This window comes from Manis pentadactyla, chromosome 12 (assembly GCF_030020395.1).
Source record: "Manis pentadactyla isolate mManPen7 chromosome 12, mManPen7.hap1, whole genome shotgun sequence".
In the NCBI taxonomy this organism is placed as follows: domain Eukaryota; kingdom Metazoa; phylum Chordata; class Mammalia; order Pholidota; family Manidae; genus Manis; species Manis pentadactyla.
In genome coordinates, this window is record NC_080030.1 from 73,649,876 (window position 1) to 73,677,006 (window position 27,131).

A 27,131-nucleotide genomic window follows, 5' to 3' on the forward strand; every position below is an offset into this window, starting at 1 on the left:
GCAATGAATATGTAAATTGCTTTGGGCAGGAGGGCCATTTTGACACTACTAAATCTTCCTAACCATGAGCACAGGATAGATATCCATTTATTTGTTTCTTTCCAATTTCTCTCATGAGTGCCTTCTAGTTATCAGAGTGTATGTCTTTCACCGAAATGGTTATGTTTATTCCTAATTATTTCATTCTTTTTCATGCAGTTGTAAATGGAGTTGTTTTCCTGATTTCTCTTTCTGCTAGATCATTGTTAGCATATAGAAATACAACAGATTTCTGTATTTTAATTTTGTATACTGCAATACTGCTGAATCCAGTAATTAGTTATAATAGTTTTTTTGAATAGATATTCTATGTATAATATCCAGTCATCTGCAAATTGGGAAAATCTAACTTCTTACTTACCAATTTGGATATATTTATCTCTGTATTTTCTGAATGCCATGACTAGAATCTCCAGTACTATGTTGAATAAGTGTGAGGAGAGTGGACATCCTTGTCATTTTCCCAAACTTAGAGGAAAAGCTTTCAGCTTTATGCCATATCGTATGATGTTAGCTGAGTATTCGTCATATATGGCTTTTATTATGTTGAGATGATACCTCTATTCCCACTTTGTTGAGAGATTTTATCCTGAATGGATATTGAGTTATGTCAAATGCTTTTTCAGCATCTGTTGAGATGATCATGTGGTTTTTAGCCTTCTTTTGTTAAAGTGTTACGTGACATTGATTGATTTATGAATATTATACCATCCATGCATCCCTGGAATAAACAAAGCTTTATCCTGATGGATGACCCATTTGGTGCATTTTTTAATTTGCTTGTTAATATTTTGTTGACGATATCCACATCATGTTCATCAGGCATGTTAGTCTAAATTTTTCCTCTTTTCTTTTAGTGTCTTCATATGGTTGTCATATACAGTGATGATGGCCTCATACAATGAGCTTGGGAGTATTCCTTCCTCTTCTACTTTTTGGAATACCTTAAGAAAGATGGGTAATAGCTCTTGTTTAAATGTTTGGTAGAATTCAACTGTGAAGCCATCTGATGCTGTACTTTTGTTTATTGGGAGTGTTGATAATCAATTACATTTCATTGTTGGTAATTTGTTCAGATTATGTTTTTTTCTGTATCAGTTTGGAAGGTTGTACTTTCTATAAAATTGTTCATTTCTACTAGGATGTCCAACTTTTTAACATATAATGTTTCATAGTATTCTCTGATAATTCTTTGGATTTCTGTGATATCTGTTGTGACTATTCCCTGTTCATTAATGACTTTAAGTGTGTATTATCTCTTTTTTAAAATAATTATTGCTAGGGATTTATCTATTTTGTCTATTTTCACAAAAAGCTCTCGGTTTCATATACTCTTCCTGCTGTTTTACTCTTTCCTATATAATTTATTTCTGCTCTGATTTTTATTATGTCCCCTCTTCTACTAACTTAGGATTTCATTTCTTTTATTTTCTAGTTTCCTTAATTGTGAGTTTAGGTTTCTTATTCTGGATTGTTCTTGTTTCTAAAGGTAGACCTGTATGGCTTTGAACTTCCCTCTTACGATTGCTTTTGGGTGTCCTGCAAATATTGAACTGTTGAGTTCTTGTGGGATATATTCTACATTTTTATAATTAATATAAGTTAAATTTCCTTCCTCAGAGGTTATTAAATATAGCTTACATCTTCTGTCCCATCTCCCTGCCTGAGGATAAATATTCCTGCCTCTCTTCCTAGACATTCCATCATTACATTTTTGTCATTTTCTTCAATGCAATTTCTTCCTCATTGTGTTCCTTTCACCAACAAAAGTCAGAAATAATTTAAGCTATATTGTAAACACCTGATTTCAAGAGACATTAAAGTGTATTATCTTTTAATACCCAACAGATTTATAGCATATGATCACACCTAATACTACTGAGAAACTAAGCTCGCATATTAATGAAAAGCCATTCAATTATTAGATTAGCTATCAGAATGGAGAACTTACCAGATTTTGGGTATGTGATTATGAAGACATCATCATCTCGGATTTCAAAATCATCCAGATTTTCTAAAAAGCCAACATCAATTCCATAACATGCAAAACTAAATCCTTTAAATGTGAATAAAAATTTTTCTGTGTCCTCCATAATTCAATTGCCTGCAAAAGACAGACATATTATTTGAGAGAAATCTAGTACAATTTGAGATCTTCTTCTCTTCCATATGCTCACTTCTCATCCATAATTAAAAATATAAATAGATTTCTTGCTTTATCCATAGACTCTGATAACCTGCTGGCTCTGAAAGGTACTGTATTAAATTCTATATGTGTGGACTTTGCATGAATGTTCAGGAGCCTGGTGGTCATGGGCTGGGTCATGATTTTACATGTGTGTCATCCCTCCATGAAGCTATAGGGGAAACACTTAAAAGTTATTACTGTGATAGTTGCAAAAGTAATGTTAAATCAGAATTCTGATGTATCCTAACACAGTAAAATGAATACACAAATATGACTTAAACAGACATCAGAAGCAATTGTTTGTTTCTCTAGCCTGACAGACCATGAGCTGGGCCATTTATCCCTTTGGCAGAATCAAAATGCCTTAGGGTTGACCAGGTTTTAGGATGATGTCATTCTCAACTTTTGGTTAGGATTCTTTTGCTTATGATATATTTTGTAACCATATATTTAAATTTGGTACCATTATTTAACCTTCAACTTGTTTAGAGCAATTGGGTATTATGAGGTAACTGGCATGAGAGTTCACAAGGAAACATGAGAAATTACAAATGAGCATATAAATTGTCCCTAATCACAATTTAAATATGACACAAAATAAAAGTGTAAAAGAAAATGTTCAAACACTGGTCTCATATACAATCTGCACCACGCTTTGTGAGTCATCGTACATGTCTACATTTGCCTTTGTTATCACCTGTTAATATTCTTATTAAAAAACTCTCTTACATACTAAGAATTCTGAGGTTAGTTGATTTTGGGATTCCTCCAGAAGATTTTCCAGTTTCCCTTTTTAAAAATTTTTCCCAAATGTATCCCAGAATAGCTGACAAAGAAGAGAAGCAGAACTTTATATTTTGACAGCAATTCCAGGAATTTTGGACAATGCATCCCTCTAAGAAAAAAGAAAAAGGAATTTGTAAAATATTTTGCAGCCACTCTGTAACTAGTAAATCGATATTTTTTAGCCTCTGTTCAAAACTGAAATTTAAGAAAGGTATAAATTGGCTGGACGAATAACACAAATTCAAAGCCAGGAGTGGAGCTCATGAATGGGACAGTGGAGGAGGAAAAACAGAGATTTATTACATCAATAGACTTCTCCAAGAAGTCTCCTTGGGGCTGTTCTCCAGGGTTCAAGACAGACAGCCTAATTAGTACCTTGGGGCCCTTATTTGGTTTCAAATACTGACTTCCATTATTAAGAAGCAGTGCTCCTTGAGGAGTAGCTGATTCTGTGTCTCGGGATGAAAATTATAAAGATGAACCTGTAACATCTTCTCCTATTATTAATTAAAATGTAAGGCCTATGGGGAGAGCAGTAACGTGTCAAACTTCAAAATGAGGACTGTGACGATTCAAGGGACATTTGGAGCATCAGCAGGCACAGAATGATTACAGTCAATTAGAAAAAGAAATATCACATAAGGAGCATGAATCATCATGATGCTTTTAAAAGGAATGTAAGCAATTGATGTGTTGTGCACCAAATTTCTAAAATCCCTAACAGAAATTATGTGACTTCCACATATAAATCTGATCAGTAAACATGTAATCAGTTTTCCATTGTTAGTAACAGTAGGGAGGACATGTTTAAAATGCATTTAAAAATAAATATGCATAGTTCCTCAGTTTAGATGAAGGGGTAAAGAGAACTATTTCTAAGAATACAGAAATTACACACTAACTTCTAGTAGCCAGATTAAAAGTTATGTGAGAGTAAAGAAAATGTAAGTCCCATGGCCAGAACACTCATGTGATTATAAATACTCACCCTCTGTGTTGGTGCAATGATGTTATATTTAGCTTAACGCAAAGGGACATGCTTACATACCCATCGGTGATAAGCAATTATTGCCACATGACTATAAAAAAACTGCTTGGTGCTGAGAGCAGAGCAGAGGCTGGAAGCAAGGGCAGAGTCTGGAGAGAAGACTGAGCCTGGAGTGGAGTCAGACAGACCAATGCAGATATGATTCTACCCTTAAATCTACCTCCATGAGAATAAAAATTGGTATAATCCCCCTAATACTCCCAAATTCTATTGTCATTTTTCAGACTCACTGAAGCCACAGTGAACTTGCCAAGGGTGGGCCACCCTCTCCGGCTACCAACTACATTTTGGCACAGTCCTTAAGATTTGTTTTAGATTACAAAATGTAAAATCCAGATCGCATAGAAGTGATACTTCAGCACACTGCCCCTATGAATGGGGAGACAGCAGCTATGCCCAGGTGGGCATATGGCCTAAGGTGGCTCTCCTCCTAAGGAGTGAGCCCCTCCCCAGGTCTGAGGGGAGGTAGAGGCAATGCCTAGGGGAGTGTTGGAGGCCCCCTATGATATTGGGCAATCCTTAAATAAACAGGATGCCCAAGTGTTGGCAGGAACTGAATTTGGCTATATCACACAGTATAAGAAAAGTCTTACAGGAGAAGGATACACTCCTGCAAGAAGCAAGCAAAGAGGCAGCATGAGAACTCATGATGTGGTGGAGGAGGTAAAAGATTTGTTTATAACTGAGATAGCATTGCTGCAAAGCACTGTGGAGAAGGTAAAGGATATAGTTGTGACTGAGATGGAGGTGCACTGTGGGGTGGCAAGAGGTTTGTGTCAGCTCTGGAAGTGGTGGGTGATACACTGAAGGTGAATGAGGAAGTAGAGATGGTGCCAGAGGTACCAACCCCTCCTCTATAGAAATAATGCCCATTGTAGTAAAGAAAATAATGGCACAACAATGACAGGTTCCTCAAATAGTGGTGAAGGTCCCTTGCCAAGTCATGGAGCCCTCCATGCTCTACCCCTAGATGCAGGGAGAGCTGGTGGATTTGGACTATTAGGAAAAAACCCTTGGAGTCCATATCAGCCTGGTTCCTGCACCTCTGAGATGTAGACATGGGTGGGATTATTCTTTCCAGGTTAGAAATGGGAGTGCTCATTTCCTTGACATCTCTTGCTGCCTTGAGGAAACAATAACAAAATGCATACCAGATCCCAAGCAACAACACCCTTGATTGACTCATGGCCATACTTTGTACAATATGGCCCAATCAGGGTGACATACGATCTTCCTCCATGAAATGACAGACTTATGCTCAGGTCCAAAGGGCCTTAATTGGAGTTGGTTATGAAAAATGCCCTATATAAGCCAGAAAATCATGGCCCAGGTGAAGGGCTCTTTACCATGGGGTGAGTGATATGGTGGTGCAAATGGTTCTGCTTTTTCTCTTTGGGCCCATAGTAACCATTATTGCCCCTCACATAGCACAACTCATAAATGAGGTTACCCATACTGTGGCAGATTTGGGGACAGTTAATGCGATGCAGGCATGAAAAGGTAGACCAGTCTGCTGAGAAGTGTTTAAAGCCCATGTGGAGGTCACGAGGACCCAGATGTGTGATGATTCAATATAAGCAGGGGTGACACATTGGTTGGAAATTCAAATAACATCTTATTGGAGATGCAGCAACAATTGAAGCTAGGGCAGGACCATCGTAGAAGATGGAGGGCACATAAATTGTTTTATGAGATCCTCAGAGGAGTAGAGTGTAGGAAAGATGGAAGTTCTCTGCCCAGGATTCTAACCTGATCCCATGCTGCTCTCCCAGCATGAACATGTACTGATGTAATACTTAGCCTACTGCACAGATGCATGCTTGTATATCCATTGGAGATAAGCCATTATTACCCATGTTGCTATGAAAGGAAGTACAACAGGTGCTAAGACCAGAGCATAGCAAAGCAAGGATAGAGGTGAGGGAAGAGCTTATAGCAGGCAGATCCTGGAGCAGAGACAGACAGCCAGATGCAGACATGTTTCTAACATTCAATCTACCACTGTGATTATAAAGCTTGGTAAAATCCCCTTTTTACACCCAATGTTCTGTTATCGTTTTTCAGTCTCACTTCATCCAGAGTGAATATGCCCAGAATTGGGATACCCTTCTTGCCCAGAGCTACAGTGATACATATGTAAAGGTACAGGAATGTGTAGAGTGAATGTATGTACCTTGTTATCATTTCAAAAGTGATAAATGGTTAAAAGATGGTGGCATGAGAAGTGAGGCAGAAACCCTAATCCCAAAACCACATATAAAATGAAAATACAGCAAATACAACTGATCTTCAAAGAAATACACAAAGCCTGCTTAACAGACTGTTTACATCTGGGGAAAACAGAAGACATCAGAGGAAATGGTAAAATAGCAAAGCAGCAATTTGGAAGGACCCAAGTCCTCCCTCAACCCCAGCCCAAGGTGGGAGGAAGAGAAATGTAGTGGGAATGGAATAGAAGCCCAGGACAGCTAATCACCTAGACGTGAAGATGTGCTCTGGGGGCACAAACCCACATTACCTGGTGCTCTGGAGGTTAGTAGAGTTGGAAAGTAAAGAAAGGTGAAATACTCAGAGAACTTCAATTACAACCACATGTGGAGAACAGGTATGCACACCTGGCTCCACTGTGAAAAAAGAAACACTGGAAAATTTAAATACTACCCAATAAGGAGAGGGGTATTTAAGAGGCACAGAGAGTTGGCTGCTCAGGACAAAGGACAGGTTGAGAATCATCCTGGCCCACTCAGCCCAGCAGGATGGGTACTCTCAGGAGCATAAGATGCTCCATCCCCCAGGCTGACAAAGCAGCCCTGAAGCCCATCACTGTGGTACACAGCCTGACTCACACTCCTCCTGGCAGTCACCTGTACTAGACACTTGCTCCCCCACCATTGTGCCAGGCCAGCTAGAGTGGGACCTTTTGGACATCATGTTACAGTGGTGTAACACAGAACTTCCCCTGTGTGCTTCCACACGGCACTTGGCAGGGAGACGGGCACTACAGCCGGGAATGCAGGAAAGAGCCCTGTTCTCCCAGCTTTTGCTGGTTCCACTTGCCTGCTACCTCATTCATTGCTCCATGTGCTTGTCACCTGCAGAGCAAAGAGCTACTGGGCACTAGAGGGTGCCTCCTACACAAAATCATTATTCCATAGTAATGACTAAAGAAATGAAATGCCAAAAAATAAATTCAAAACAAAAATACAGGGAAAGACAACATAAGAGGACAAGGTGAAATGGAAATCACCAATGTTCTTGATAAATTTCAAAATAAAAGTCATAAAAAGACTCACCATAAAAATTTTCAAGTTCTCAGGAAGGACTTGAAGAAAGGGATAGTAACTTTGAAAGATACCGTATCTGAAATTAAACATACAATGGAGGTATTTAAATGTGGATTAGATGAGGTAGAGGAGACAATAAGTGAAATAGAAATTAGTGAACAGGAAAACAGGGAAGCTGAGCACAGAGAGAAAGAATGAGAGCTGGGAATGAAAGTAAAATCAGAGAACTGTGTGACCTTTCCACATGAAACAATATTCACATGATAGGGGTACCAGAAGTAAAAGAGAGAGAAAAATGGTTAGAAAGGCTCTCTGAGGAATTATTCACTGAAAACTCCCCGATCTGGGAAAGGAAATAGTCTCTCAGGTCATGGAAGTGCAGACATCTCCCAATACAAGGCTCCCTAGGGAGACAAAACAAAGACATATATTAAGTAAAATTGTAAAAATCAAGGACAAAGATTAGGAATTAAAAGCCGAGAGAGAAAAAAGATCACTTTTAAATAAAGCCCATCAGGTTATCACTAGACTTCTCAGCACAAACCTTACAGGCCAGAAGGGAGAGGCATGATATATTTAATGTAATGAAGCAAGAAGAGCCTCCAACCAAGAATCCTCTACATGACAACATTATCATGTAAAGATGAAGCAATGAATAAACATCTTCCAGAATATGAAGCCAAGATGAGGGTATCTACTTCCCACAAACCATTTCTACTATGTATTTTAAAAGGATTTCTAAAGATGGAAGTACTCCTGAGGCTAAATAGTTGTCCCAGAGATAATTAAACCACTGTAAAGGAAGTAGACTCTTAAATTACTCAGCAAATTCACATTAAAATCAATTACTCACAAAGTTAGTCAAGGGATAGACAAAGAGTACAAAGTATGCCATCTATTGTATAAAGAGTGGAGGAAGAAGAAGGGGAACAAAAAACTTTAGATTGTGTATGAAATAGCCTAATAAGTGACTAAAGACAGAATGTTAGACAGCAAGGAAGCTGCCCTTGAACTTTTGGTAACCACGAATCTAAAGCCTGCAATGGCAATAGTACATATCTACTGATAATCACCCTAAATGTAAATGGACTGAATGCACAAATCAAAAGACATAGTTACAGAATAGATAAAAAAGCAAAACACATAAATATGCTCTCTATGGGAGAATCACTTAAAACCCGAAAACATACACAGAGTAAAAGTGAAGTGATGGAAAATGATATTTCATGCAAATAATGGGGAGGAAAAAGCAGGAGTAGCATTGCTTGTATCAGACAAAATAGATTTCAAAAGAAGAAAGTAACATGAGACAAAGAATGACATTATGTAATGATAGGGTAATCCAGCAAAAGGATATAACCATTGTAAATACCTATACACCCAAAAAAGAAGTACCTAAATATATAAAATGAATACTAACAGAATTAAAGAGGAAAGAGAATGCAATTTTTCATTTGAGGAGACTTCAAAACACCAGTAACTCCAAAAGGTAGATAAACCAGAAGAAAATAATTAAGGAGACAGAGGAAATGAACAATGTATTATAACAGACGGAACTAAAAGACATCTACACAACCCTCCACCCAAATACAGCTCGATACACATTCCTCACAAGTATACATGGAATGTTTTCCAAAATAGATCACATACTAGGCCACAAAGAGAGTCTCAGTAAATTCAAAAAGATGAAAAATGCCAACCAGCTTTGGAGACCATAAAAGTAAGAAACTAGAAATAATTTATGCAGAGAAAAAGAAAGCCCACAAACACATGCAGGCTTAATAACATTTTCCTTAATAATGAACCGGTTGATGACCAAATAGAAACAGAGATCAAGAAACATATGGAGACAAATGAAAAGCACTCAACAGCACAAAACCTGTGGGATGTAACAAAGGCATTTCTGATGGGAAAGGATGGAGCAATACAGTTTAACCTCAGGAAAAAAGAACAATCCCAAATAAACAGTCCAAACTCACAATTAATGAAAGTAGAAAAAGAAGAAAACATGAGATCCAAAGTGAATAGAAGGTAGGTCATAACAAAGATCAGAGAAGAAACAATAAAATTGATACAGATAAAACAATAGAAAGAAAGAATCAATGAAACCAGGAGCTGGGTCTTCAAAAAAATAAATAAAATAGATAAACCTTTCCCAAGAAAACAAGAAAGTGTGCACACATAAACAGAATCAGAGATGAGAAAGGGAAAATCATTGTTGACACCACAGAAATGCAACGAATTACAAGAGAATATTATGAAAAATTATATGCCAACAAATTGTACAACTTGGAAGAAATGGATAACTTTCTAGAAAAATACAACCATCCATGACTGACTGGGGAAGAAACAGAAATTCTGTACACCCCACTTACCAGCATTGGAATTGAACGAGCAATCTAAACACTACCTAAGGAAAAAAACCACTGGACCAGGTAGCTTCACTGAATTTTACCAGTGATGGAGAGGTGACCTAATACCCATCTTCCTTAAAGTTTTCCAAAAAGTAGAAGATGGAATATTTCCAAACTCATTCTGTGAGGTCAGCATCACTCTACTACCAAATACAGACAAAGACACCTCAAAAAAAGAAAACTACAGACCAATATCCTTGATGAACACAGATTCAAAAACACTCAATAAAATACTAGCAAACCAAATTCAAAAATACATCAAAAAGATCAGAGATAATGATCAAGTGGAATTTATTCCAGGAATGCAAGATTGGTATGATATTTAAAAACCAATCAACATCATACACCAAATCAACAAAAAGGATAAAAGTCACATGATCATCTAAATAGATGCTGACCAAGCATTTGACAAAATTCAACATCCATTCATGATAATAACTCTCCACAAAATTGGTATACAGGGTATGTACCTCAATACAATAAAGGCCGTATATGACAAACCCACGACCAACATCATACCTAACAGTGAAAATCTGAGAACTTTTCCCCTCAGTTCAACAATAAGACAAGAATGCTACCTCTTACCACTTCTATTCAACATAGCACTTGAGGTCCTAGGCATGGCAATCAGCAGCACAAGAAATAAAACGCATCTGGATTTGTAAGCATGAAGTAAAACTGCTACTGTTTGAAGATCATATGATATTGTACATAAAAAACTCTAAAGAATCTTCCCAAGTCTACAAGAACTGATAACTGAATTCAGCAAATTTGGAGGATACAAACTCAATACCCAGAAATAAGTACTAACTACTAATGATGAACTGGCAGAAAGAGAAATCAGGAAAGCTACTCCATTTATGATTGCATCAAAATGAATAAAATACATAGGAATAAGTCTAACCAAGGAGGTGAAGACCTATACTATGAAAACCTCAAGAAACTCATGAGATAAATTAAAGAAGACACCAATAAATAGAAATACATCCTGACGTCATGGATAGGAAGAATACTGTCAAAATGGCCACCTTGCTTAAAGCAGTCTACACATTAAATGCAATCTCTGCCAAAATTCCAACAATCATTCTTCATCGGACTACAAGAAATTTTTCTAAAATTCATATTGTACCACAAAAACACTGAATAGCAAAAGCAACCCTGAGAAGGAGAACAATGCTGGGGGCATTATGTTCCCCAGCTTCATACTTTACTGCAAAGCCACAGTAATCAATACAATTTGGAAATGGCACAAGAACGGACCAAAAGATCAATGGAACAGAATAGAAAAACCAGATATAAACCCACACATACATGGCCAATTAATATACAATAAAGGAGCCAGGGATACACAATGGGGAAACTGACAGCCTCTTCAACAAATGGTTTTGGCACAACTGGACAGCTACATGTAAGAACATGTAATTGGATTATTGCCTAACTCCTTACACAAAAGTAAACTTGAAGTGGATCAAAAACTTAATGTAAGTCATGAAACCACAAAACTCTTACAAGAAAACAGCAAAAATTTCTTGAATATAGTCATGAGCAACTTTTTCCTGAACACATCTCCTCAGAGAGAAACAAAAGCAAAAATGAACAAATTGGACTACATCAAACTAAAAAGCTTCTGTACAACAAAGGACACCATGAGCAGAACAAAAAGGAATCCTACAGTAAGGGAGAATGTATTCATAAATGACTTATCCAATAAGGGGTTAACATCCAAAATATATAAAGACCTCACATGACTCAATACCCAAGAAACAAATAATTCAATTAAAAAATGGGCAGAGGATCTGAACAGACACTTCTCCAAAGAAGAAATATGGGTAGCCAACAGATACATGAAAACATTGTCCATATTGCTAATTATCAGAGAAATGCAAATTAAAACCACAATGATATATCACCTCAAACCGGGTAGGATGTTCAACAACCAAAAGACAAGAAACAACAAATGCTGTGGAGGATGCAGAGAAAGGGAGACCCTCCTGCACTGTTGGTGGGAATGTAAATTAGTTCTACCATTGTGGAAACTGATATGGAGTTTATTTAAAAAATAAAAATAGAGAGAACATTTGACCCAGGGATTCCATTTCTAGGAATTTACCTGAAGAAAACAAGATTCCTGATTCAAAACATTATAGCACCCCAATGTTTACCACAGCACCATTTATAATAGTCAAGATATGGAAGCAATCTAAGTGTCCATCATAGACACATGGATAAAGAATTTGTAGTACATATACCCAATACCATATTATTCAGCCACAAGAAGAAAACAGATCTTACCATTTGCAATACCTTGCATGGAGCTAGAGGGTATTATGTTCAGTAAAATAATTCAGGCAAAGAAAGACAAGTACTAAATGATTTCACTTGTTTGTGGAGTATAACAAAAACGTAAAACGGAAGAAACAAAATAAATTAGCAGCAGATTCACAGACTCCAAAAAGGGACTAGTTTTTACCAAAATGTAGGAGTTTGATTGAGTGTGTGGGAAGAGAGGGAGATGGAGATTAAGGGGCATTATAAATGGCAATCACAATATAGTTAGGTTACAGGGAAGGCCGGACACCACCAAGATGGCAAGTACTGACTCTACAGCATCTTACTATGCTGACATACATGGCCTGCAATGAGGAGAGGGGACTTGATTATGTGAGTAAATTTTGAAACCACAATTTGCTCGTGTGAAACCTTCATAAATTATATTACAATTGTACCTTAATTTTTAAAAATGCATTAATGTGCCTTATATTTTGGGTACCTGGGTTAAAGTGTCATATAAGATGCTCCTGGGAGAAAGATGATCATTCTCTGGATGTCACTTGAATTGCATAGATCAAATGGTTTATATTCTCCTTGGTGGAGGGAAATGTATACAGCAGGCTTTGGAGGAATGCATATGCCCTATTGAGTTTCTACCTGATTGTACATGGATTAGAAGGAACACTGGGCGGGTGACATATGTAAAACTGCACAGTATCCAATGTTGAGGTCTATTTTATAATAGATGTCCACCTATAATTAGAATCATGATAAAGCAGAGTCTTCAAATGACTCAAGCAATGTTTAAAATATCTGTCAGTATGTAATAATTGCTTTTGACAATACCATGTACTGAAAGAAAATAAATGGATTTACCTTTAGCACAGGTAGCCATGGAGCAAGAACATTTATATCTAAAGGAGGGAGGTATAGCAATGACAAATACTTGGGGAAATGGCAGACAGAATGACAAGACACTTTAAAACATGGGACAAAGAAACAGATCAAACAAATTTGTGGCAGTGAAAGATATTGCTTCTTGGCACAACACTTGAGTCCACTTAGGAGCGAGATGTGATGAAGAAATTGTTGGGGCTTCTGGGAGCTTGTGAAGCAATGGGTGCACAGTGTAATGATGGGAGTCATTTGGCTTTTCCTGGGTTCCTGTACTAATAGGGACTAAACAAAGAAACTAAGACAGAAAAGACACCTCTTGAATGGGTCTTTTCCCTGTGTAGATAAAATATTTTACAAAGATATAGAAAATTTTAGGGCAATCAGAGGTGGTGAAGAATAGAGAGAAAACAGCTACACCTTGCATCTCACTCTTTGATCTACATTACATGAAATATGAATTCCTCTGTCTTATATTCTACTTACAGTAGAAATTAGTATAATAATACTGTAATGGTGAATCATGCCTTTCCTTACTAAATGTATAATATTTTCTCCACTTCTGGGTGACATTACAAATTCATAACTTAAAAGCTCTATTTAAGTATCTAAAGAAAAATAAGTGCTTGATAAATACTCATAAATTTCTAACACTAAGAAATATGAGGAACTCACCCAAATATTTTTCAGATTCATGGGATCTAGGATAATATTCAGTAATTAAACTGAAGTTGAAAGGCAGAGGTGGAGCCAACATGGTGGCATGAGTAGAACAGTGGGAATCTCCTCCCAAAAACATATATATTTTTAAAAATACAACAAATACAACTAATCCTAAAAGAGAGACCAGAAGACACAGGAAAACAGCCAGACTACATCCACATGTGTGAGAGCCCATCGCCTGGTGAAAGGGGTAAGATACAACCCCCAGCCTGGTAGGACCCGATCACACCTCCCCCCAGCTCCCAGCAGGAGGGAGAGGGAGCCCAGGACTGCTAAACACCCAGCCCCAGCCACCCGCACCAGAGCGCAGACACAGTGCATGCGTGGAGGGCTGGAAACTAGGGAAATAGGGCAGCAAGACCTCTGAACGGGTTCCGAAGCTGATGCCCCTGTAACAAAGAAAAGCGAGTGATTTTTGAAAGTCTTAAAGGGACAGGGACTTAACAGTTAGATGGAAACAACACAGGTCACAGCCCAGTGGCTGGAAATTACAGGGAAAACCGGGCACACTAACCCTCTGGGCAACAGCTCTGAGACCCCTCACAGAGATAAACAGCCAAACAGCCCTCCCCCACGTCCATTACCCCTCCAGGCACTGCGAAAGCAGAGAAACAGCCTAAGGCAAACCACGCCTCCATATCGGCCCGGCAAGACACAAAGACCCAGCCTACATGCAATTTCCCACCAAAAGCCACTAGGGGACGCAGTTGTCCCAGTAAAGAAAGGCCAGAAGCAAGTGAAAAGTTTGGCCCTCCCAGCTGACAGTCAATAGTACCTGTCAACACAAAAAGGCAAAAAAATATGATCCAGACAAGACTAACCCAGACAGCTTTGGCATCTGCTACATCTTCCCCTGAGAAGGAACCTGGGGAGATAGATTTAACCAGTCTTCCTGAAAAAGAATTCAAAACAAAAGTCATAACCATGCTGATGGACTTGCAGAGAAATATGCAAGAACTAAGGAAGGAGAATTCAGAAATAAAACAAGCTCTGGAAGGACTTCAAAACAGAATGGACGAGATGCAAGAGACCATTAATGGACTAGAAAACAGAGAACAGGAACGCAGAGAAGCTGATGCAGAGAGAGAGAAAAGGATCTCCAGGAATGAAAGAATTTTAAGAGAGCTGTGTGACCAATCAAAACAGAACAATATCTGCATTATAGGGGTACCAGAAGAAGAAGAGAGAGAAAAAGGGATAGAAAGTGTCTTTGAAGAAATAATTGCCAGAAACTTCCCCAAACTAGGGGAAGAAATGGCCTCTCAGACCACAGAGGTACACAGAACTCCCATGACAAGGGATCCAAGGAGGGCAACACCAAGACACATAATAATTAAAATGGCAAAGATCAAAGACAAGGACAAAGTATTAAAGGCAGCCAGAGAGAAAAAAATGGTTACCTACAAAGGAAAACCCATCAGGCTATCATCAGAATTCTCAACAGAAACCCTACAGGCCAGAAGAGAATGGCATGATATACTTAATGCAATGAAACAGAAGGGCCTCGAAAAAAGACTACTGTATCCAGCACGAATATCATTTAAATATGAAGGAGGGATTAAACAATTCCCAGACAAGCAAAAGTTGAGGCAATTTGCCTCCGACAAACCACCTCTACAGGGCATCCTACAGGGACTGCTCTGGATGGGAGCACTCCTTAAAAGAGCACAGAACAAAACACCGAACATATGAAGAAGGGAGGAGGAGGAATAAGAAGGATAAGAAATAAAGTATCATCAGACCACGTTTATAATAGCTCAACAAGCGAGTTAAGTTAGACAGTAAGATAGTAAAGAAGCTATCCTGAACCTTTGGTAACCACAAACTTAAAGCCTGCAATGCCAATAAGTACATACCTTTCAATAGTTACCATAAATGTAGATGGATTGAATGCACCTATCAAAAGACACAGAGTAAAGGAATGGATTAAAAAGCAAGAGCCATCCATATGCTGCTTACAAGAGACTCACCTCAAACCCAAAGACATGCACAGACTTAAAGTCAAGGAATGAAAAAAGATATTTCATGCAAACAGCAGAGAGAAGAAAGCAGGTATTGCAATTCTGGTATCAGACAAAACAGACTTCAAAATAAAGAAAGCAACAAAAGACAAAGAAGGACATTACATAATGATAAAGGGCTCAGTCCAACAAGAGGATATAACCATAATAAAAATATAAGCACCTAATACAGGAGCACCAACATAACTGAAACAAATACTAACGGAACTAAAGTAGGAAATAGAATGCAACACATTCATTCTAGGAGACTTCAACACACCACTCACTCCAAAGGACAGATCCACCAGACAGAAAATAAGCAAGGACATGGAGGCACTGAACAACACATTAGAACAGATGGACCTAATAGACATCTACAGAACTCTACATCCAAAAGAAACAGGATACACATTCTTCTCAAGTGCACATGGAACATTCTCCAGAATAGATAACATACTAGGCCACAAAAAGAGCCTTAGTAAATTCCAAAAGATTGAAATCCTACCAAACAACTTTTCAGACCACAAAGGCATAAAACTAGAAATAAACTGTACAAAGAGAAGCAAAAAGGCTCACAAACATATGGAGGCTTAACAACACCCTCCTAAATAATCAATGGATCAATGACCAAATCAAAATGGAGATCCAGCAATATATGGAAACAAATGACAACAACAACACTAAGCCCCAACTTCTGTGGGACACAGCAAAGCAGTCTTAAGAGGAAAGTATATAGCAATCCAAGCATATTTAAAAAAGGAAGAACAATCCCAACTGAATGGTCTAATGTCACAATTATCGAAATTGGAAAAAGAAGAACAAATGAGGTCAAAGCTAGGCAGAAGGAGGGACATAATAAAGATCAGAGAAGAAATAAATAAAATTGAGAAGAATAAAACAATAGCCAATATCAATGAAACCAAGAGCTGGTTCTTTGAGAAAATAAACAAAATAGATGAGCCTCTAGCCAGACTTATTAAGAGGAAAAGAGAGTCAACACAAATCAACAGTATCAGAAACGAGAAAGGAAAAATCACGACGGACACCACAGAAATACAAAGAATTATTAGAGAATACTATGAAAACCTATATGCTAACAAGCTGGGAAACCTAGGACAAATGGACAACTTCCTAGAAAAATACAACCTTCTAAGACTGACCGTGAAAGAAACAGAAAATATAAACAGACCAATTACCAGCAATGAAGTTGAAGCGGTAATCAAAAAACTACCAAAGAACAAAACCCCCAGGCCAGATGGATTTACCTCGGAATTTTATGAGACATACAGGGAAGACATAATACCCATTCTCCTTAAAGTTTTCCAAAAAATAGAAGAGGAGGGGATACTCCAAACTCATTCTATGAAGCTAACATCACACTACTACCAAAACCAGGCAAAGACCCCACCAAAAAGAAACCACAGACCAATATCCCTGATGAACACAGATGCAAAAATACTCAACAAAATATTAGCAAACCAAATTCAAAAATACATCAAACGATCATACACCATGACCAAGTGGATTCATCACAGGGATGCAAGGATGGTACAACATTAGAAAGTCCATCAACATCATCCACCACATCAACAAAAAGAAAGACAAAAAGCACATGATCATCTCAATAGATGCTGAAAAAGCATTTGACAAATTTGAACATCCATTCATGATAAAAACTCTCAGCAAAATGGAAATAGAGGGCAAGTACCTCAACATAATAAAGGCCATATATGATAAACCCACAGAAAACATTATATTGAACAGTGAGAAGCTGAAAGCTTTTCCTCTGACATTGGGAACAAGACAGGGATGCCCTCTCTCCCCACTGTTATTTAACATAGTACTGGAGGTCCTAGCCATGGCAATCAGACAAAACAAAAAAATACAAGGAATCCAGATTGTTAAAGAAGAAGTTAAACTGTCACTATTTGCAGATGACATGATACTGTACATAAAAAACCCTAAAGACTCCACCCCAAAACTACTAGAACTGATATCGGAATATAGCAAAGTTGCAGGATACAAAATCAACACAGACAAATCTGTGGCTTTCCTATACACTTACAATGAACCAAAAGAAAGAGAAATCAGGAAAACAACTCCATTCCCAATTGCATCAAAAAAAAAAATACCTAGGAATAAACCTAAGCAAAGAAGTGAAAGACCTATTCCCTGAAAACTACAAGTCACTCTTAAGAGAAATTAAAGGGGACACTAACATATGGAAACTCATCCCATGCTCATGGCTAGGAAGAATTAATATCATCAAAATGGCCATCCTGCCCAAAGCAATATACAGATTTGATGCAATCCCTATGAAACTACCAGCAACATTCTTCAATGAACTGAAACAAATAATTCAAAAATTCACATGGAAACACCAAAGACCGCGAATAGCCAAAGCAATCCTGAGAAAGAATAAAGTAGGGGGGATCTCACTCCCCAACTTCAAGCTCTACTATAAAGCCATAGTAATCAAGACAATTTGGTACTGGCACAAGAGCAGAGCCACAGACCAATGGAACAGACTAGAGAATCCAGACATTAACCGAGACATTAATGGACAATTAATATTTGATAAAGGAGCCATGGACATACAATGGCAAAATGACAGTCTCTTCAACAGATGGTGCTGGCAAAACTGGACAGCTACATGTAGGAGAATGAAACTGGACCGTTGTCTAACCCCATATACAAAAGTAAACTCAAAATGGATCAAAGACCTGAATGTAAGTCACGAAAACATTAAACTCTTGGAAGAAAACATAGGCAAAAACCTCTTAGACATAAACATGAGTGACCTCTTCTTGAACATATCTCCCCGGGCAAGGAAAACAACAGCAAAAATGAACAAGAGGGACTATATTAAGCTGAAAAGCTTCTGTACAGCAAAAGACACCATCAATAGAACAAAAAGGATCCCTACAGTATGGGAGAATATATTTGAAAATGACACATCCGATAAAGGCTAGACGTCCAGAATATATAAAAAGCTCACATGCGTCAACAAACAAAATACAAATAACCCAATTAAAAAATGGGCAGAGGAACTGAACACACAGTTCTCCAAAAAAGAAATACAGATGGCCAACAGACACATGAAAAGATGCTCCACATCGCTAATTATCAGAGAAATGCAAATTAAAACTACAATTAGTTATCACCTCATACCATTAAGGATGGCTGCCATCCAAAAGACAAACAACAACAAATGTTGGCGAGGCTGTGGAGAAAGGGGAACCCTCCTACACTGCTGGTGGAAATGTAAATTAGTTCAACCATTGTGGAAAGCAGTATGGAGGTACATCAAAATGCCCAAAACAGGCTTACCACTTGACCCAGGAATTGCACTCCTAGGAATTTACCTTAAGAATGCAGCAACCAAGTTTGAGAAAGACAATGAACCCCTATGTTTATCGCAGCACTATTTACAATAGCCAAGAATTGGAATCAACCTAAATGTCCATCGATAGATGAATGGCTAAAGAAGATGTGGTACATATACACAATGGAATACTACTCAGCCATAAGAAAAGGGCAAATCCAATCATTTGCAGCAACATGGATGGAGCTGGAGGGTATTATGCTCAGTGAAACAAGCCAAGTGGAGAAAGAGAAATACCAAATGATTTCACTCATCTGTGGAGTATAAGAACATAGGAAAACCTGAAGGAACAAAACAGCAGCAGAACAACAGAACTCAAGAATGGACTAACAGGTACCAAAGGGAAAGGGACTGGGGAGGATGGGTGGGTAGGGAGGGATAAGCGGGGGGGGAATAAGAAGTGGGGTATTAAAATTAGCATGCATGGGGGGGTGGGAGGAAGGGGAGGGCTGTACAACACAAAGACAAGTAGTGATTCTACAACATTTTGCTATGCTGATGGACAGTGACCGTAAAGGGGTTTATAGGGGGGACCTGGTATAGGGGAGAGCCTAGTAAACATAATATTCGTCATATAAGTGTAGATTAATGATAACAACAACAAAAAAAGCAGTTCCTGTGTGGTGACCTCCAATGAGTTCTACACAATGGTATAAAGGGCATATAAAAGTGTCTGCAAAGGGTCTGTTTGTGTTTATACAGAGATTCAAAACCTAATTTGGCTACCCTGAAAATGAACTAAGATACGATAGGAAAAAGAACTTCCAACATCAGCACTCTCTGGAAGACTCATGCCAGAAGATGATAATCAAAAATCCCCAACAAATATCCACACACTGCTACAGGTATAGATGCACTCATCCCACCAGTTCCCGGACTTGCCATGGGAATGAGGAAGGAGATATCTAAGCTGGCCTGTGCATACAGTAAAACAACAAATTGGACTGGATCTATACTGTTGGAACTCAACCAAGAATAAGGAGAAGTGCAAATTGTAGTGCTCCAAAATCTTACAACTGCAGACTATTTACTGCTAAAACAACATATGGGATGTGAACAGTCCCCAGGAATGGGTTGTTTTAATTTGTCTGATTTCTCCCAGACTGTTCAAGTTCAGTTGGACAATATCCACCATATCATAGATAAGTTTTCACAAATGCCTAAGGTGCCTAACTGGTTTTCTTGGTTTCACTGGAGATGGCTGGTAATTACAGGTATGCTTTAGTTATGTAACTGTACTCCTATTATGTTATTGTGTGTGCACAATTTAATTAGTAGTTTAAAACCTATACATGCTGAAGTTACACTTCAAGAAGATATGTCAAAGAAATAATCAATCTTCCCATGTTTTCTTCTACCTGCTACTTCTATAGCTTTTCTTCTTCCTTCCTAATTACAACTCCTAAATAGAATTCGTGCCTCATATTGAATTTACCGAGTATCATAATTCTTCCAAGTGTTAAAGATACATCAAAACAAATGCTGTGCATAGAAGCCACAGAGCATAAATCTTCAAAGAAGTAAAAAGCTAAACTTTTCAAACAATAAGGCTTCTCTCTCACTTACCAACTTAACATTTCCCTGTATGGCCCCGGAAGATGACTGTTTAGCCAGAGATGGGTAAGATTCCTCAAAGGAGGAACAACCTAAGACAGGCACAGTCACAGGGGGGCCATCAGTTGAGAAATTGTGGATCAACAGAGGTGAGGCTTAGAACCTCACCCCCCTGTTCTGAGAGAAATCTTCTGCATACATGGATGTTTTATTGCTCTTGTCTAGCTTGGATTAACACATAGTCTACAGGCACACACCTGATCATCTACATTTACTCTCTTACAACACTAAACTATGTTTTCTACCTTTATCTTGTATCTACCTACCACTTCAGCATTCTATTAAAAATAATAATAATAAAGAAAGAAATGTGGTATCCACATATAAATCAGGTATAAAAATCAAATGAATATTCATATTTGAACTGACTGTTTATAGTTCATAACACATGAGCAAAACCGAAAGTTTCTGTGATGACTGCCCTTGTTCTGTTCACCATATAACTTATTCACTATGTAAGAATTTGTTCTCCATGTAAGAACTTGTTCGTTATGCTTCAGAAGATTGGAGACTGATGAAAATTAGGCTTGGGTTGGATTAATGATTGTGCATTGAACATAGACTCCCCTATACAGAATTTTATTGTTGTTAACAACCATTTGATCAATAAATATGAGAGATTCCCTCACACACACAAAAAAAGTACACACTTCTAATTGTGAAATAAATAAGTAACTGGGATGTAATGTATAGCATAAGGAATATAGTCAAAATATTGTAGCAACTTGGTATGGTGATAGCTGGTACCTAGAATTATCATGTATATAAATGATGAATCACTGTGTTGTACACCTGAAACTAATGTAATACTGTGTGTCAGCTACCCTTCAATAAAAAATAATTATCAATAAAAAAAATAATAAACTGAAGTTGAAATTTGTTGGTTTAATTAAAACAAATGTACCTTAGATTTACACATTATGTGCACACTTTCATTGTACCTAGCTTTTTTTCTGGAGAACACACACTAAGTTTTATTGGGAGTTAGGGGAGTTTTTACAGGGGTGGGTAGAAAAGGGAAGTCACACAGGGTAGGGGGAGACTGCAGCTACAAGGCAGACAAGGGGACACAGGATGACCACTGCACCCAGCACTGCATTGGGAAGGGCAGGAGAGCAGATGGCCCAGGAAGTTGGATGGGCTGCAAAGGACAGTGACAGGGTGGAGTCCCTGGGCTGGGGGGCTCAGAGGCTTGTAAACATTGACCACTCTCAGAAGGGTATGGGGTTGGGAGAGGGTTCCCCCTACACTTCCTCACAGGGTTCAGGCCTCTCCTGGCTCAAGGACCCCTCCCCCAAGTTCAGTCTCTTTAGTGGGGGGAAGGGGAAGGAAAAGAACAGGAATTTCCAATTTCGTGTTATCTGTTACACTCTTTTTCAGCATGAAAAATAACAAAAGAAAATGGCTAATTGCTTCAATGGCTCATGAAATTTTCATTAGTAATCTTAACATGCTGATTAATTACAAGAGAATTAAGTAAACAAAAGTGAATGTGCTGAAGATTTCTATGTACACTGTTCAACAATTATTACATTTTATGATATGTGTATTTGTTTCCCAATTCTCTATGGTAACTTACATTCTCAGAGTTTTGTTAAATTAAATGACTAAAATTCATTGAATCTCTAGATAATTTCTAAGTAGAAAAAATAAACCAATTATTGGAACTATGTTTATTCACTTTTAGCTTCTTATTCAAAAAGAAACATGTTTGGATATATCAGTAAAACATGTCTTGTACCACATAAACCAAAATCGTACTTTGAGAAAGGATATGCCTCTAGATGTTACAAAATATATTCACAAATTTGCCAATCTACACATTTCTGGTGGAATGGAGGGCTCACCATTACTTTCTTCATGGTTTTCAACTGAAGTAAACATTTCTAGGGGTTACAAACTAGTGTATGGAATTCTGACCACTAGAATTAGTAAGGAAAACATCCACATGGAAGAAGATACAAAGAAGATATGTTTTTGGCTAAGAAAATATATGACATATGCAACTGTGTTTTTTTTAGGAGAAATGAAATTAATCTTTTCCTAAGGTACAGCTGATTATTTCTAAATGGGACAGAGAAAAACAAAGGACAGCTAAATGAATAAATAAAATCAGGAATAGAGAAAACTTTTACCTTGTACTGTCAAAGTTGCTAAAATAGAATTGTTATTATAAGGGTTTGAAAGATAAGCTTTAATATCATGTTGTGCCTATGTGAAACTAAAACTTAATTTTCTTTCATCACCTAAAAGGATAAAGTTTTCTTAGACAATTAGACTGCTCTTCATAGATTGTGAGCCATTTTTCCTTATCTTTTAATCTATCTATCTACAAAGGAAAGATTTTTGGTCTTAGCAAAATAATTTCCTGAGCTTCATGTTGTCATTACCATGCTTTGATTAACTTAGAAAACTGAGGCTTAAAATTAAAAAAATGAATTTTACTCACAAGTATGAATCCTATTTATTGGCTTTTTAAATATATTATTGTTATAAATAGTGACCAAAGTATTGTATCACAGTGACCTATGATCCTAGTTTACTAAGTGTTTTAAAACCTTTGATATTTTTTACTAAATTCCCAAGAAACTAAATTATAAATGAAGTCTTGTTAACCTTCTAGTAATTTCACAATTTTGCAGAGCATCCCTGGAACATCTCAAAAGATTTTTTTCTCTCCTTATAAAAAGAGAGATGAGAAAATATGTAGGCTTATTTGATATATTAAATTACTTGGGAAGTGTTTTTAAATAAATGAAACTAAAACTATGTTAATTGTATTAGTACAAAAATGTCAAACTTCATGTGCATTATACTAAATTCTCAGGTCTTTAAATAGGCCCATTTTAAAGTATTTTGCTTTTCTTTCTTTTTGAAGAAGAGATCAGTGTATGGATAATCGCATGGAACAGAGTAGGAAGGCTCAATGGCCTACAGCAATGAGATTCCCAAGAATGGACCAACAGACAACACCACGAAGAAAAGAATTACTCTTTTGCTCAGATCCTTTCAAAAAGGACTTGTCTTCAATGAGATTAATGCAAAGGATTCTAACAACCATGGGTTTCTGATACCTTTCCAATCATGCCACTGAACTGGATAAGAATTTAAAGCACTATAAAAGAGAAAATGATGGCTTCATAAAACTGCGAACAAAAGATGAAGATCAATGAGAAATAATTGCATGGAACTGCATAGAATGAAGATTATTATAATTTCTATGACTTTTGATTTGAAACACTGCTTGCTCTTCAATGGTTGTTTTTCTATATTTAAGGAAACCTATTCAGTTTTCTGTTAAGAAAGCAGCATTTTGGTAATGGGTTCCATACGGAATAGGATGAAACATTTGCTCCATAACCCTACCTGTCCCCCCTAGAATTTATAAACTTTCAATGACCATTGAGCGTTCTTAGTAATGTATTTACTTGTAGAAGTTCAGTAAGATTCTGTTCCCTTCCTGACAGGACACAATTGGAAACACGGGTGATATAACCAAGGCTTTGGCTTGAATGGCATATTTGAGAGAGATACACATGGACTCACTCATGACCAGTCATCTCTATGGAACTAAGGAGGACTTTATGGACCCAACTACAACCCCATGGAAAAATTTTCCTACTATCTTGTTTATAGGACTCGCAGCAGCCATTTCTGGTGAGTAAGAAAGGTCACATCCTGGCAGGCCCAGGAACTTCAGGATATGTGGGGACCTCAAGAAGAGTGGAATAAAGTCAAGTTGTGAAGTATTGCATGCTAAGTCTGATGGCAAGCGTTGGGCTTTCTTCCTATCCTCAAGATGTTTTTTAGAGTTAAACTCAGACTCCTTTTGGCATAGTTCTCAAAAAGCCAACTGTCAAGTAGTCTATAGTTAATCTATTCCCACTGCACTTATGTTAATAATCACGTCAAGGTGGAGACTGCATGTATGTTACAAACAAATTGGTCTTACTGTGATTATCTCTGTTAGAAATGGGGTTACTGTAAAGAAAAAACCTATATTCAGCAAAAATGTATACCACAGCCTTGTGAATACCAGATTTAAGACCTGTCCATTGTCTTTGAGGTTTTCTTTTTGACCTGTAAATTGAACTGCACTTGAAATTCTTCTACTTTCCTCCAATATTGACTATAACTCTCCAAGCTAACGCTTCCAATTTTCTCAAACATACTGATGTGGAATCACTGGGAACTAAATCCTCCCTTTTTCAGAAGACATGCATGTTAAATTGGACATCATGGTTTGAGTATCAGATAATTTACCACAGTAGCTCATCTGTGGACCATGCCTGTTGCTATGTAGCCTCTCAGAAACATCTGCAAAGGCATTCAATCTTTGAACCAGAAATATTTATCATATTGCCACTGGCTGCCATCATCACTTCTGAATATGTTTCAAGCCAGATGTGTAAAAAGTCTTCTCAGCCTCCTGCCTTCACCTGAGAAACTGTGATTAAAGACTGCTCCTCTGATTATTCATTGCTTTTCTTTAGTGTTCATAGAAATGGCTCTGATTAAATACCCAATGGCCTACACAGTATAAGCCTAATTCTGGGAGCTGAACTGCATCACCGCCTCCTTTAATGAGTTCAACTGAACTGATCTATTGTGAGGGCTGAGACTAGCTCCACGAGATGCAGGAATGTAACAACCCAAATTTGGAACCAAGAAACTTCTTGGGGAAGTTGCCTAGGTGGGACTGGGCAGGAACACAGGACATCACCCCAGGATGTAAATTATTTGGAGCTGAAGGCAATTTAAGACCCACCAGACTCAGGAGAAGCTTTTTCCTCTTGCTTATTGCATAAATGAAGTTTGATAGAAGACCTGTACCAGGCAAAGAGCTATTGCCAAAGGTACTTTTAATATCCAAAAGACTAATGTGCATGACAGGAGAAACATGTTATCCAAACATTTCTCCTTTTCATCACGTAAATGATCATCCTCCCTATTGAAGCTCCAGAGCCCTAAGCCCGTTACTTAGCTCAGGTGTTATATCAGCCTGTGTATATTGCCTGAAGGTTTTTAAAGATTTGTGCCTTTGAGATACTCCTCTTTATAGGTATTTAAGATTGCTTTTTCTCTTGTTTATCTTACTTCTATAAACTGAATTACAGAAGTGGCCAAAGACTATAAAAGGAAAGAAGGGAAACGTTTTCTGCCCCTATACAAAAATGAAACAACTCACCTGAGGACGTAGCTTAAATAATGAGTTACCGTCTGATATAAATGCATGTAAGAAGAACAATTCTGTGGCCACAGGTGTAAAAGATAAAAGACGAAGACTAAATATGCCACAGAGATTGAATGACTAACCAATTAAAAATGTTCCTGGAATCAATAATTCACTCAAGAGTGGGATTAAGCACATGCTGACTTTTCCATTTTCCAGCACATTTTCCATTTACCACAAATAGTGAATGGTAAATAATTCAACCAAATCAAAACTACTCAGGGCTGCTGGGCAGAGTTCAAAATCACTGTTTAGGAATAACTCCAGAAAGGAAGGATGTTTTTACCTGCTGTCCCATTTATAACCCTCTTGCATCATCTGTCAGTTACCAGCACAATCGAACAAGGTTCTTCTCCTTCAAAGTCACACCTATTGGGACAGTTAAATATTGGTATTATTTCCATGACCAGTTGAGAATTGGTATAATGTGACAAACTGAAACATTAAGAGATAAAAGCCATACAAGGGGGTTTTTAATTGATATAATTTGAAAGATTAGGCCCTTACTCAATTTCTGTGATTTTCAAAAAAGTGTAATACTCACATAACTAACAGTCACCTTTTATCTGCCATCATCCCACTCACTGGGCAGGTATTACTAAGATGTTCATATCTCTTTATCATACACAAAGAGAGGTCCTGGGCTGATTCTTCTGATACTGTTTGTATTCATGGATTACACGCTCTACCCAGTCAGTTTGTCTTCAAAATGGATGGCCAGAAGGGTAAATATTCTAAGGCCTACTCAAATTCCCTCTATATTCATTCACCAGGGTTATTGACTTTATCTGTAGCTTCTCTTCAATTGTTTGTGCCTCTTCAATGCCAGGTACTTCTTCCAATATAGTAAGATAATTCATGACTCTTCTGCATCTGCTGACTTTACACTGGACACACTATCTTATTTAGAAACAACTCAAGTCATTCTTGGCACACTTCCTCTCCTTCTATTCAGGAACACAGCCCCAGGCAAAGCCAGCTTGCATTTCCTACTTGAAACAACTCTTAGTACCTTTGGAATTCATGGATACATTTTTCCTATCACTGTATCTCATTAAATAAACAATCATTTCAAAGGCAGGCTTCAATCCCGTTTATTGGAGAAATTTTAACTGCTAAGAAAATAAGTCTTTCATGTGATACAAATTCACCCTTATAATTATTCATACTCCATATTTCTCTTGGTAATTTGAGTCAAAAAATAATTCCATTAAAAAAATAAAGGTTGTTAATGGCTTGGAAAAAAATAATT

At 37.6% G+C, this 27,131-nt stretch overlaps 1 protein-coding gene across 1 annotated transcript in view; it reads right to left on the reverse strand.

The window, feature by feature from the left end:
* Window positions 1-25,883, reverse strand: part of LOC118916508 (amine sulfotransferase-like) — a 59,574-nt gene extending 33,691 nt beyond the window's left edge. Inside the window, exons 1-2 of the mRNA XM_036893566.2 lie at window positions 25,864-25,883; window positions 1,991-2,143 (exon numbers count right to left, since the gene is read on the reverse strand). Of these exons, the coding sequence (XP_036749461.2) occupies window positions 1,991-2,132 (142 nt within the window). The 5' untranslated portion in view covers window positions 2,133-2,143; window positions 25,864-25,883. The remainder of the gene's footprint in view (window positions 1-1,990; window positions 2,144-25,863) is intronic.
* Window positions 25,884-27,131: the final 1,248 nt, after the last annotated feature.